This window comes from Lipotes vexillifer, unplaced genomic scaffold (genome assembly GCF_000442215.2).
Source record: "Lipotes vexillifer unplaced genomic scaffold, Lipotes_vexillifer_v1.1 scaffold1275, whole genome shotgun sequence".
Lineage (NCBI taxonomy): Eukaryota > Metazoa > Chordata > Mammalia > Artiodactyla > Lipotidae > Lipotes > Lipotes vexillifer.
In genome coordinates this window covers 629,127-642,872 of record NW_006770093.1, presented here as the reverse complement: position 1 = coordinate 642,872, position 13,746 = coordinate 629,127, and the positions used below count along the sequence as shown (strand labels likewise).

The following is a 13,746-nucleotide window of genomic DNA, read 5'->3' as shown; positions in this document are numbered from 1 at the left end:
CCTGCTCTGGTCACGTGGCTGCCCGGCTCCAGAGCCTTCAACAGTCTGCAGGATGAGGCCCAATGCACCTCACGCCATCCTCTTTCACACGCACCGTGCTCTTTTCTCGGGGGTGGGCGCATCCCTCTGCCCAACTACAAAGAATCAGACCCTCTTTTCCTGCAAGGTTCAGCTCAGAGACCATTGCGTCCCAGAAGCCTTAACTATCCTGTCCCCCACGTTCCACCCCAAAACAAAACCAGAAACCTTGCCCTCCTGCACATGCCATACTCAATGGAGGCCTCCCTACACCACGCAGCTCTTTCTTCCTTTTATCCCAGACACTGGTGTGCTTGTCTAATTCCCACCCTAGCACAGGGGTTCGGGGGTGGGGGGTCCCTAGGTCTATCTTGTCTCTGCACCCCTCCCCCACCCCCCAGCACATGACACAGACCCCGGTTCACGGTCAGCACTGAGGAAGGACATGGGCTGCCTGTCCTCCGCCCGTGCCGTCTCTGCACGGTGTCCCTGAGCACGGCACTTGCACACACACCCCCGTTCACAGGCAGACAGATGCCCCCGCGTGGCAGCAGGCAGACACTCACTCTTCTTGCCATCCGCATCCTGATGCATCTTCCGAGCCAGGATGCCCTGCTTGTAGGTGGGCACCGTGGGGTCCTGGACCAGCTGGAGGAAGGGGTTGCCTATCTTGCCAGCCAGGGGAGACGGCTGGGCCTTCTCGGGCCTGGCTGCGTCTTCATCCCTGGACATCAGAGAATCAGGCTGGGGGTGCTGACTGGCCAGAGGCCATCAGGAGGTGCCCACCACCACCTCAGGACCCCCATCCTCTCTCTCCTGCTGGGCAGCCACACCTCAGGACCCCCACCCCCGGAGAAGTCCTCCTCCAAAGGCAACCCATCACTCCCCACCATCCCCATACCCTCGCCACCTCTGGCTCCTCAGGTGTTCCCTGGCCCACTGCCCCGCCTCCGGCTCCACCCACGCAGAGGGGAGCCCTGTCCAGGGGCCCAAGTTCTCCAACTCAGGTGGGTGGGTGGAGGGAGGGCAGGGGAGAGGGAGGGGAGGCAAGATGGGTCTCACTTACACCGCCCACTCGAGCTTCTCACTTCGGATAGACCAGTAGAGGGCCTGGAACAGAAACATACAGGTGGGCCCGGGAGCCTCGGGCCGCGGGGTGCACATTCTGTCTGGCAGAGGTAGGACGGGCATGCTGCAGCCTGCCGCCTCCACCCCGATGTAGCTGCCCTTCTGCCCCGAGCAGGAAGCAGCCCATGCATCCGCGCGTCCATGCACACATGCAGCAATGTACGGGGCATGTGCCATGTGCCGAGCACTGGGAGCTTGAGACACAAGGATGATCAAAGCCATCCTCGTCCTTACTTGAGCTTAGCGAGTCCTGAACCAGTTCCCTTGAAGGGGAAACGAATCACCCACATACCATCCTGCCCAGGGGGATCTGACACAACAGGAACAGCTGACTACAGGGGCAGTCAGTGTATGGCGAGTGAATGAACCAACGAGGTGCTGTGACTTTGAAATGACATGACCAAGAGTTCTCATATCAGTGTGGCTGGCTGGCTTCTGTAGCCCTGGCCACGCCCAGTGGGGCACCGGGCACCTAGTAAGTGTTCAGTTAATGTTCACTGACTGGACAAGAGAATAAATGCTCTAACTGCTTAGGAAAGCAGACTGTGGGCCAGGCCCTGGCCTAAGCAGGTTGTGATAACAACCCTGTAACGTGGTCACTCACCCTGGAGGAACTTGCCTTGGCCAAGGAGTGAGCTGAATTCAAACCCTGGAACCTCTGTCCCCCGAATCCTAGCTCTAGACTTTTACCACTTGAAGCTCTGCCCTGAGAAACAAAAACCCAGGCCTTCCCAGGCCTAAGGATCACCCAGAAGCATGACGGAACATTGTAGGGGCCCAGCCTGAGATTCTGATGCAGTAGGTCCAGGGCGGGGGGCGCCTGTGAATTCACACAAGCTAATAAATTCCAAGGTGATGCTGATACAGCTGGCCCGGGGCCCACACTTTTCGTTCCCTTCAGTAAGGAAGGCCTGTCCTCTCAAGGACGTTTCGGCAAAGCCGGGCGTGAGCTCACGTTGCCCTTGGGACAGAGAGCTAAGGTTCCGGGCCCCTGAGCAGCCCCCGTGCCGTACCTTGAGCAGTTCCTTGGGGAAGTTCCCGCCGTCCCTCAGGCCATTCAGGTTGGTGATGAATTCCTGGCAGCTCATGCTCTTCCCGATGTTCTGTGGCCATGTGGACAGGGGTGTCGCTGGCACACGTGCCCGACCCCGACAGAAGGAGCCCCGGCCGGCTACTCCGAGCCTTCCCCCAGGTCCCCGGGGCCCTCCCTGACCCCAACCCAGGCCTCCGTTCCCCTTTTCCAGGAGCCCCAGGCTCTCACCTGTCCGTGCAGGTCCGTGTTAAGCAGCATGATGGCGCAGGTCAAGGTGTGCACGCAGTCTGCCCCCCAGAGAGAAAGCTCGTTGGAAGCGGGACTCCTGCATTTCCTCTGCCCACCCTGGGCAGGGTGACCCCCAAATGCTTCTGGGCCCCCAGAGCGCCCCCAACACACTCCCACCAGCCACCACCCAGTGAAGCCCCGAGCAGACTGGGGACACTTCCCTGCCATCCTTCTGCCCGGTCCCCCCGGAGGGCCGGCGTCTCCCTACCTACTGAGGAAAAGAGCCCAGGGTTGCAGCGATGGAAGCGCTTGGAGAACTGGTAGAGAACCCGCTCGCGCTCCTGCGTCTCCCCACTGAGCACCAGGGCGCGGAGGAAGCCCCTGCAAGGAGGGCCAGGGTCCAGGCAGAGCCCAGCAGCCCCAGAGCTCAGGGCCAATCAGATTCCGGCCCTGCCGGTGGCGCCACTGCCCCCCACCATCCCTCCCTCCTCCCCAGAGAAGGCCCCCAGCTGTTACCGGAGCGCACGGTCCAGGCTCTGGCCTCCGAACTGGAAAAGGGACAGGTAGCTCTCGGCCACCATCGTGCTGAAGTCGTCGCTGTGGAGGCAGAGTGGGGATGAGGCCCGCTTTGGGGCTCTGGACTGGGGGCCCCGGGGCCTGCACATATCCTGGGGCCCGACGGGGACTGGGGCGGGGGTGCGATCAAGGGAGAGGCACAGCCAGGCGGGACCCTGGTTCCCAAGAGGGCACTGGCAGCCATCCGACGCTGAGTGGGAGGGACATGGGTTTGGGGTGGGGGAGGCGGGTCGCCGGGTCCGGCGGCTCTAAGCAGGGGTCGAGGGTGACGCGAGTGTGACTAAGAGGGAGAGGCGGGCATGGCAAGGGTCTGGGGGCAAAGGGGAGAGGGGTGCAGTGGGCGGGACAGGGATGAAGGCTTGAGAGGTCAGCGGTCGGGCTGGGGGGACACGGGCGGGCAGGGAGCCCACTGGCTGCTTCCCTTCCTGACTCGACCTCGGCCTTTTGCTCAGGTTCCAAGCCCCTTACTTCTTCCGCAGGTAGGCGGCCACTTCGGACTTCCGGAAGCCCTCCAGGCGATAGAGGCGGGAGGCCAAGTTCCAGGTCACCTTGTCGGTCCTGACGCCATTCTCCAGCTTGCCTCCAGCTGGTGGCCTTTGGCCTTCGTCTGGGGGCTGCGCGTGGGGCGTGGGGCTCTCAGGAAGCCTGCGAAAGTCCATCAGTGACCTCAGACTCCCACTTGGGATGGACACAGAGGAGCTCAGGGTCAAGCGTCCTTGAGGTCAGTCGTAGGGGCGGGTGTGCTCAGAATTCCACGCCCAGAGCTCAGGGCAGGAGCTGGAGCTCCAGGGCCTCGTGTGGCCGGGGAAGAGCCGGACCAGGGCCTCTCCCAAGGGAGAGGCAGGGTCACAGCCTGCCTGGCCTGACATGGGCACCAGGAGGGCCCAGAGAGGGCAGTATTCACACGAAGCTAGCAAGGGCTGGAGCGGAGCTCGGTACCAGCACTTCCAAAGGTAAACCACAGGGATGTTCTGAGCCGAGTTCACCCCAGGTGGCAGGTGCAGCCCTTTGAAGACCCCAGTGGTGTTTAGTCCTTCCCAAGGAGGGGTGGGAATACCTCCCCAAATGTCAGCAGCCACTTGTGTCCCTCACCTGTCCTGCCCGCCCCATCATGCCTCCTTGCCGCCCTTCCCCTCCCCCAGCTCCAGCCTCCAGCCTCCACCCCTAGACCTGGAGCCAAGGAAGGTGCAAGGATGAAGCAAGAACGGAAGGCGAGACCAGCTTTAGGGACGGTGACAGCTAGGGTTGCCACAGATGGTTTCCAACCCCTGCCTTCCTGTACCGCCAGCCCTGTGGTATAGGGGGCCTTCCAGCAGCGGCTTTGGATGGTGCCCTGCAGAGGGTGCACAGGCCCCAGCAAGCCTCACGGTAGGCTCAGAGAACACTCAGAATCTCAGAAGTCACCCAGCCCCATCTCTACCTGACTCTTGCGTTTCCCCTGCAACATTGCAACCAGGTATCGGGGTTTCCTCATTAGTGGAACAGTCATCACCCAGGTTACTGCAGTTAGGGAGTTGTACAGATAAGAAAACTTATCACGGTATGAAAATGTTCACCGACAGACTACCCACTTATAAAATGCAGCTGCACTTGACAGCCCTTTCCACTTAACACAAATGTACGTCTCTGCCCCCAACTGGGTCAGCGTCTTTGCTGGTAACTTCTCACTGCTTCCTGAGGCTCATCCACATCCAACAAGGCAGAGCAAACATAATGGAAACCAACTGAAAAGTGAAATTACAAATCTTGCCAGAAAGGATTTTGTGAAGGCCGCGAAAATGACGCTGCAAGATTCCAGGGATCACCTGGGAAGCCCCTGACGAGTGAGGAACGGGAAGAATTAGAGGAGAAAATAACAATAATGACACGCTTGTCACATCTAAAGAGAACTACTTAGATTGTCAGCTGACAAAGCCCTCAAATACTTTTACAAAAATGACCTAGTCAGGGCTTCCCTGGTGGCGCAGTGGTTGAGAATCTGCCTGCTAATGCAGGGGACACGGCTTCGAGCCCTGGTCCGGGAAGATCCCACATGCCGCGGAGCAACTAGGCCCGTGAGCCACAACTACTGGGCCTGCGCGTCTGGAGCCCGTGCTCCGCAACAAGAGAGGCCGCGATAGTGAGAGGCCCGCGCACCGCGATGAAGAGTGGCCCCCGCTCGCCACAGCTGGAGAAAGCCCTCGCACAGAAACGAAGACCCAACACAGCAAAAATTAATTAAGTAATTAATAAACTCCTACCCCCAACATCTAAAAAAAAAAAAAAAAAAATGACCTAGTCAGTGAGTGTTGTTACTAAAATAATATCTAGATGGGAAGGCACTTTGAGGAAAAAAACCCCACAGGGCAAATATAAATTGGTATGGAATTGTATAGTTTAAATGGATGGATTGTATAGTATGTGAATTATATCTTAATAAAGCTGATATAAAATAAAATAAAATAAAATAGGACTTCCCTGGTGGTCCAGTGGTTAAGACTCCGCACTTCCACTGCAGGTGGCATAGGTTCGATCCCTGGTTGGGGAAGTTCCACATGCCACCTCAGTGCGGCCAAAAATAAAAAAATAAAATAAAATGATAAATTAAAGAGACCCTATGACCTCACTGTGAAAGTTAAGGATGAATGAAAGACATCTCACTGGGCCACCAAATTAGGCCAGGAAAATTAATCTCCTATAGTGTATTAAATATAAGATTAAATAAATCTACTTATGTAATATTTAGTGCCATTTACCAAGAAAAGCATCAATTAAACCTTTTTTCATTATTTACTATGAAAGTATGGTTCTCATTTTAGGTGGATTTACTTTTTTTTTTTTTTTTTTGCGGTACGCGGGCCTCTCACTGTTGTGGCCTCTCCCGTTGTGGAGCACAGGCTCCGGACGCGCAGGCTCAGCGGCCGTGGCTCACGGGCCCAGCCGCTCCGCGGCATGTGGGATCTTCCCGGACCGGGGCACGAACCCGCGTCCCCTGCATCGGCAGGCGGACTCTCAACCGCTGCGCCACCAGGGCAGCCCGGATTTACTTTTGTTTGGGGTTGAATTAACTTTAATTTTGGGTGTCACGAACCCTCTCTTTTTAGATACTGAGAGACTCTTTGGATTAGTCTGGGCTTCTTCAGGGACAGTGTAGCTTTCCAGCTGCAGAAGGAGGCTTCTTTGGTTTCTTTGGTCTCTCTGGTTTCTGGCACTGCCTGGGGTTCACCATCACCCAATGACTTCGAGATCGGAGTGGAGTTAACCTTCCAGTTAGTCCAACACTAGGTCCACGACCTGAACCATCACTAGTTTCCCCTGGTCTCTTTCGTATGACCCCTATTTGGCCAACAAAACCCCTTCCCCATGTAGAGATCCTAGGGGCTGACAGCCTTCATGCAGCATCCTTGGGGCAGGTGGACATCTAGGATGGTTTCCAGTTGGACTATTCCTACCCCTGGTCACAGTTCTAGGGTTACTTAGTCCTGCTAGGGACCCCAAGATCCACCATTCCTTTGGTCCCAATCAAACCTCTCCTTGCTGCTGCAGCTTCCCCTGAGATCCGAGTCAGCGCCCTGGGCCTCCCAGACACATCCTCAAATTCAAAGCGGCATGTAATCCCCACATCACAAGCTCTGACCTTCCCTCTCCCCAGACCTGCCTAGCATGGCCCCCATTTTTCTGGGCACATGGCCTTGGTCAGGTCAGGTTCGCTGCACACACCCCTGGTCCTCTCCGGGTGTCCAGCCGTGGGCACGTCTCCCTAGCTCTGCCTCGACACATTCAAGTCCTGCCCCACGTGGATGACCGTCTGCTCTTTGGTTTCTTGTGCTACCAGACCCTCCAGTCATATAATCCTGGCCTCATAGATATTAGTATGTTAAGTCCCAATGTGCTTTTCTCACGTCACCTGACTCCAGTCAGAATGACCATCAACCAAAAGTGTACATATAGTAAATGCTGGAGAGGGTGTGGAGAAAAAGGAACCCTCCTACACTGTAGTGGGAATATGAATTGGTGCAGCCACTATGGAGAACAGTATGGAGGGTCCTTAAAAAACTAGGGTTACCATATGATCCAGCAATACCACTCCTGAGCACAGACCCAGAGAAAACTATAATTTGAAAAGACACACGCACCCCAGTGTTCATAGCAGCACTATTCACAATAGCCAAGACATGAAAACAACGTAAATGTCCATCAGCAGATGAATGGATAAAGAAGATGTGGTATGTATGTGTGTACACACACACACACACACACACACACTGGAATATTACTCAGCCATAAAAAAAAGAATGAAATAATGCCATTTACAGCAATATGGACGGACCTAGAGATTATCATACTAAGTGAAGTAAACCAGACAGAGAAAGACAAATATCATATGCTATCACTTATATGTGGAATCTAAAATAATAAAGGATACAACTGAATTTATTTACAAACAGAAATAGAATACTAAGTGAAGTAAACCAGACAGAGAAAGACAAATATCATATGCTATCACTTATATGTGGAATCTAAAATAATAAAGGATACAACTGAATTTATTTACAAAACAGAAATAGACCCACAGACATAGAAAACAAACTTATGGTTACCAAAGGGGAAAGGGTTGGGGGGGGCAGGGAGAGATAAATTAGGAGTTTGGGATGAACAGATACACGCTACTATATATAAAATAGATAAACAACAAGGACCTACTGTACAGCACAGGGAACTATACTCAATATTTTGTAAGGACCTATATGGGAAAAGAATCACATCGGGTATTCTTAAATGCCTGCATCATTAAGAGGCAGAGGGTGGTTAGCACGACACTCACCCTTCTGTAGAGGTCAAGAGAACGTCGGGCTGCCTGGCTCCAGCCTCGGCAGTCCCGGCCGGGCCTTCGCTCTTTACTTCCTTCCCTGGGCTTGGGGCCTCTCCTGCCTTCTCTTTCTCCAGGGAACTTGGCTCTGCCCCATCCGTCTCCAGGAATGAAGGGCTTGAAGTATCTAGCGTCCACGTGGGAAGAACGCTGCCCGGGTGGTGGCTCCAGAGCTGCGGGCTGCCTTCCTGGGAGGACAGGGGGCTGGGCCGGGGGCTGGGGCCTCTGGCCTCAGACTCAGGGCTGCTCGGCTCCGGGGAAGAGGCTGGGCTCCCCCCGGGGACAGGGGACACGGTGCAGGGAGCAGACTCCTGGGCACACTCCGCGTGCCTGTCACCTGAGGAAGAGTATAGAGTGAAGCTGGCACGGGACGAGGGGCAGGCTGAGGGCCAAGGGGCAGAGCCAGGGAGCAGCCTGGGCTGCCACCCCCAGCAGCTCCCCCGTCCCAGGGCTCCTCCCTGGAGCTGCACATTCTGTCCCCTGTCGGGCAGTGACCCACCACACGTAGGGACAGCGGGCAGACGACTCCCAGAACTTCAGCCTCAAGGCAACCGGGGTTTCAGGGCTTGCTAAACCACTGAGACCCAGGCATCCAAAAGGCTGGGACTTTTGTACATTTCTTCATTTACCCTACGAGGTGAGTATTTTAAAACCCATCGTACTGATGAAATCACAGAGGCAGAAGCAAGACTTAAGCCCAAGTCTGTCTGGCTCCAACACAAAACAAGGGGACTCCTTAATGACACCCCTGGGGAATGCCCTCTGTCCCCACTCCAGATTCCAAAGCCTCCAACCACCCAATTTCCCAGACCCCATATTGGATCTCACCTCTGTCCTGGGGGTGAAGAGGCCCCTGGGGCCAGGAAGGAACCTCCTTGGTCTGCCAGCTCTCGGGACTTGGCAGAGCCTATTGAGAGAGACAGGACGCATCTGTGAGCCCTGGAGGCACTGAGAGGTGAAGGGGGCAGTGAAGGCATGGGGAAGGAGAGGGAGGGAAGAGGGGCCATGAGTATACGGGGCCTCCCCCTCCCTGCTGTCCTCCCACCCAGACCTCACACCCTGGTCTGGGCCTCAGTTCAGAAGTGGCACCCCAGATGGGACCCACATCCTAGGGGTGCTGGTGCTGGGCCCTGGAAATCACTGGCTTCATGTTCCTTCTTTACAGATGGAAAAGTTGAGGCCCAGAGAGGGGAAGTGACTTGCCCAAGGTTGCATAGGATATGTGGCAGGGCTGGCATCAGATCCCACACGTTCTGTTTCCCAGGTCAATGTTTTGTCCACACAGGATGCTGCAGACGGGGCAGGGGCAAGACTGTCTCCCAGAGGGTTCTAGGGAAGAAAAGGAGAAGGGAGAGGTTTGCCCGAGGGAAACTGCTCCCAGGGCCTTCCCGACACCCTTCCAGCCTTGGGGCCTCATCCATGCTCACTGACTTCCAGTCTTCTCTGCTCTGTCTGCTCAGATGGCCCTGTCTCATGCAGCATCTGCCCAAGGAGGGGCTGTGCTGTAGAGAGGGGGACAGCCCCCAGGCACTGGGCTGGGCCCTGCCATCCCAGATGAGCGCAAATGGCCAGCTCCCAGGACAGGGCTCCCAGGCCTCCCTCTGAGGACTCCAGGGGCCCTAGAGCAACCAGGCCCCAGAATGCACATCACAGGACACAGGCACAGCTGCCCTGCACAGGGACCCCAGCCTGTGGGTGGAGGGGCCTGGGCAGTGTCAGCAGCTCCTCTGATCTCGGGGTCAGCTGAGAGAGCTGCTCTGGTTATGAGCTCTTCCCCGTTGTTCTCTGGGGCCACAGAGATTAGAAAGTTACAGCCCTGCTCTGCCATCTTGAGCTTCCTTATCTCTTAAGCAGAGGCCTCCCTGGGAAAAATGTGCTCGCATAAGTTGTCCCTACAACTTGTGCCAGTTGATACCAAGACCTCTGCCATTGTCACGTGGGGCCTGATCGGGTGACACTGGATGCACTGAAAGACGGTGAGCTAAAAGTAATAAAATGCTGAAATCTCTCCCCAAAAGAGAGGACTCTTAAAGCAGACATCTCCCCACCAGGGGCAGAGGTCACCCCAGCAGGCTGAGCCCTGCCCTGTTACAGTTGGGAATGTCTTCAAGGTGGGAGGGGGAGAGCCCGAGGTTGGCCTGGAACACGCCGCAACCGGAGGAGCTGTTTGTTCTCCAAGTGTGTCCACATGCAGCCCCTTGGAGCTGGCGAGATGGGAGACATCTGTGCCTTAACATTAATTGCCATCATGTTCAGTTGACAGGATGGCGCCCGTAAAATTTCCTCTAATTCTGAAGGCCACACTGGGCCTGCCTTTCTGCACTATTGCTCCAGGATCCCCAAAGGCCCCAGCACCTGGGAAGAGAGTTCTGGGCCTGGTGACCACAGAGGAAGGCCCTTCCTTGCGTGTCCCCACGCACAGCCTGGGGCTGGCTCCCAGGGCTCTGCTTACCTCGCTCTCCTGGCCGGGCGGTGCTGTGGGAGCCCCCTGGGTGGTGCCCGCCACAGCCCAGGAGGAGGGGTGCAGCCTGTAGGTGGGCACAGGGAATGGCGGTGTGGCGTGCCCGCTGGGATCCACTGCGCTGTCCCCCAGATCCGGCTCCCTGCCCAGCTCCCACAGCACGCTGCCTCCTGGCGGTGAGGGCTCCAGGCTCTGAGGGCTCTGGGGCCCAGTCCTCACATCTGCGCAGGGATCTGAGAACCCCCAGGAAAAGCGCGCTTCAGACACACTGGGGGCCGGGGAAGGGCTCTCCAGGAAGAGGGGGTTGTCGAAGAATATGCTCTCTTCCTCGGGACCCCACTCCGGGGACGAGTCTGGCGCACCCTCCCTCGGCCATGCCGGCTTCCGGTTCTCCCCTTCAGGCCCGTTGCTATCTTCCCCCGAGGCCCCGTGCACGTCCACGGGTCCGCTGGGGTGGAGGCCTGAGTCCTGGGGTCCCACTGGGCTGGAGGGGAAAGCAGGGAGGTCGGGAGACGCCGTGGGGAGGCAGCATCTCAGCTCAGCTCTGATCCCTTCCGTCTTCTCTAGCTCCTCCTGAAGGTCCAGGACGCACATCTGGGCCTGCAGGATGCCCGCCCAGAACACCACCTGGGCGGACGTGCTCTGGCTCTGCCTTGGGCTCCCCAGAGGATGGCTGTCCCGGGGTGACCCGGGGGATGCTGCTTTCTGCCCTGCCCGCTCCTGGGAAGAGCCGCTCCCTGGGTACGTGGGCTCTGGGCCGGAGCCCCTGGGATGAACATCTCGCCTCGTGGAATCAGGAGGGTCAGAGGCCCAGGTCTGCTCCCCGCAAGGTCCGAGAGGGCCAGGGCAACCGCGTGTCTGCCTCAGGTGTGCTGCTGGGTGGAGCTGCATGTGGTCTCCCAAACAGATGTCGAGAAATTCCATGGGTTTGGGGTGTTCACAGAGTTCGTCGTCACCCATCATCCACAGAGTGCAAGCTGCACAGGAGTCCCCAGAAGCATCCGCCTTCACAAGCCCATTGTGTTGATTAGAGGGATCGCCGGCCAGGGGGGTGACTGGGACCCCACATCTACCCTGGAAGTACCCAAAGCAAAGGCAGGTTAGCGCTGGGCTCTCAGCCCCTGGAAGCATACGTCCGGTGAGTTACACGTGGTTTCGAGTGCCTGCCATATCCATAGCCCGGGCCAAGGGCCGCTGCCCTCCGCAGCCCTGCGGGGGTGAGAAGTGTGCCATACACACCGTCTGACCCACAACTGCAACTGCTCGCACCTGCCCCAGAGACACTCGTCTGGTGACTGAGGGTGGCCCAAGTGGCTGAGCTGAAAGAGATGAACTGGCCAAGCCAGACCCTTCTTTGGGGAACCTGGATTGGAGAATGTCAAGGCTAAGATGGTTGGTAGCAGGAGCAGAAGGTGGAAATGTCTCAAAATAGTGGGAAAGGGAGGAGGGGGAGGGGGAGGGGAAAAATAGCAGCAAACCAAAAAAAGGATGGGGAAACCAATGTACGTGGGAGCCAAACAGACATGGACTAGAGGTGAGGGGAATGGGACAGACTCGAGGGAGAAGCAGGCAGCCAGGAAAGAAAGGCCACAGCTGGTCTTGTTTCCACCTCCCAAGGCTCCTGTCTTTGGGGGCCTGCATCCTTACCACAGCTCACTGGCCGGTTCTCAGTTACAGCCATGCAGTCTGGCTCAGGAGGAAGCTAAGCCTGGGCGGCTGCAGGAGGATGTTTCAGCCCATGGGGCAGACCTGCCGCACAGGCAGGAGACTGCTGCCTTTTGGGGAGCGGGAAGCTGGGGCTGCCCCACACCTGCTCAGAGCTGCCCGGTGCATCGGCCACATTGGCACTCTGAGCCGGGCCTAATGGGATGCGGCCAAGGATTCTCATGGGGCATTTTCTAGAAGCGTGCATCTCCATCCCCTGCATGTGGTGCCCAGGTTACAGGGCTTTCGGGGTGGCCCTGCTTCTTCAGTACAACTGGCTTGTTCTGATCCTGTGGACACTGTGAAACTCGTAACTCGACCTGTTTTCCCTCGGTACTGGCCCTCAGGAAGTGTAGGTTAAGTCCGCAGGCCCTATGCACGCATTTCCTGTATTAAGTGCACCCCAGACCATGTCACAGCTTTTATTTTCCCTTTGCCTCACTTTCCTCACTCACATATCTCTATTTTGAGGACTGTGTGTACGTGTAAGCCATTCTGAAATATTTGGAGGAACAAAAGCACACACAGGCGTGAACACACACACACACACACACACACACACCCCTGCTCCTGACTTGTAACCATGCGTAACTTCCTGATACTCACTCCCACCTACCTCATGGCCGACCACGAGACACTCAATCAACGGGAACACTCAGAGCTGGGAAACAAAAGCTGGGTGGGGTTCTTCTGTTTAAGGTCACCAAGAAAGCTCGGCCGGGCACTGTTCCTTCTTTCAGGAGGCGCCCGAGAGAAACGAGAAAGGACCCGCACGAATTTCGGTTTCTAACTCCCCTTGAAAGCATCCTCCCAAAAGTCTCTCAAAGGGTAAGCTGCGAAAGTGGCATGGACATATACACACTACCAAACGTAAAATCGACAGCTAGTGGGAAGCAGCCACATAGCACAGGGAGATCAGCTCGGGGCTTTGTGACCACCTAGAGGGCTGGGATAGGGAGGGAGGGAGGGAGATGCAAGAGGGAAGAGATATGGGAACATGTATATGTATAACTGATTCACTTTGTTATAAAGCAGAAACTAACACACCATTGTAAAGCAATTATGCTCCAATAAAGATGTTAAAAAAAGAAAAAAGTCTCTCAAAACCAGAAGCCCTTTCTGGGCTTTTACTTCTCCCTGTGTTCCAATCCTCATATTCTTCACTGTGAGCACAGCAAGAAACTGTAATTGCTGAATCGGGGCCTCAGGATTCGGAAGCTTTAGCCCCCAGGAAGGGCCCATCTACCACTGAGTTCTCAGCTGGCCTCCCCAGTAGACTGGGACTTGCCAAGAGGTGGGGCCGTTTCTTACTTTTAATCTTGTATTTGATGCCCTGAAGCCAATAGATTTGAACTCTGCTCCTCCTATGGGTCTCCAACTCCTTTAGCTCAGCCTCAGTCATCATTCGAGGCTCTTTCTCTCCATCCCAGGGGAGAGCTCTGCTATAGTCCTATCACCAAGAGAGAGGGAGGGAGTGCACCCAGAACCCACTGTCTATACTCGGGCAAGCCCTCTGGATCCAACCTCCCTCCCCAGGCCTGCCTGGAGAATGATCAAGTGTGAGAAAGGAGGTGAGACACACACACACCCGCCGCCCCCCCCCCCCCCCCGCCGATGCAGGGGACATGGGTTTGTGCCCCGGTCCGGGAAGATCCCACATGCCGTGGAGCGACTGGACTCGTGAGCCACGGCCGCTGGGCCTGCACGTCCGGAGCCTGTGCTCCGCAATGGGAGAGGCCACAACCGTGA

General features: G+C 56.5%; 1 protein-coding gene across 1 annotated transcript in view; it reads right to left on the bottom strand.

Annotated features, from left to right (window-relative positions):
- The window catches only part of PSD4 (pleckstrin and Sec7 domain containing 4), a 15,662-nt gene extending 4,406 nt beyond the window's left edge, over positions 1-11,256 (bottom strand). The window contains exons 1-11 of the mRNA XM_007446028.1: positions 10,285-11,256; positions 9,036-9,161; positions 8,661-8,739; positions 7,788-8,097; positions 3,452-3,661; positions 2,924-3,004; positions 2,676-2,788; positions 2,408-2,466; positions 2,160-2,249; positions 1,085-1,128; positions 585-742 (exon numbers count right to left, since the gene is read on the bottom strand). Coding sequence (XP_007446090.1) covers positions 585-742; positions 1,085-1,128; positions 2,160-2,249; positions 2,408-2,466; positions 2,676-2,788; positions 2,924-3,004; positions 3,452-3,661; positions 7,788-8,097; positions 8,661-8,739; positions 9,036-9,161; positions 10,285-11,256 — 2,242 coding nt within the window. The remainder of the gene's footprint in view (positions 1-584; positions 743-1,084; positions 1,129-2,159; positions 2,250-2,407; positions 2,467-2,675; positions 2,789-2,923; positions 3,005-3,451; positions 3,662-7,787; positions 8,098-8,660; positions 8,740-9,035; positions 9,162-10,284) is intronic.
- Between the last annotated feature and the right edge of the window lie 2,490 nt (positions 11,257-13,746).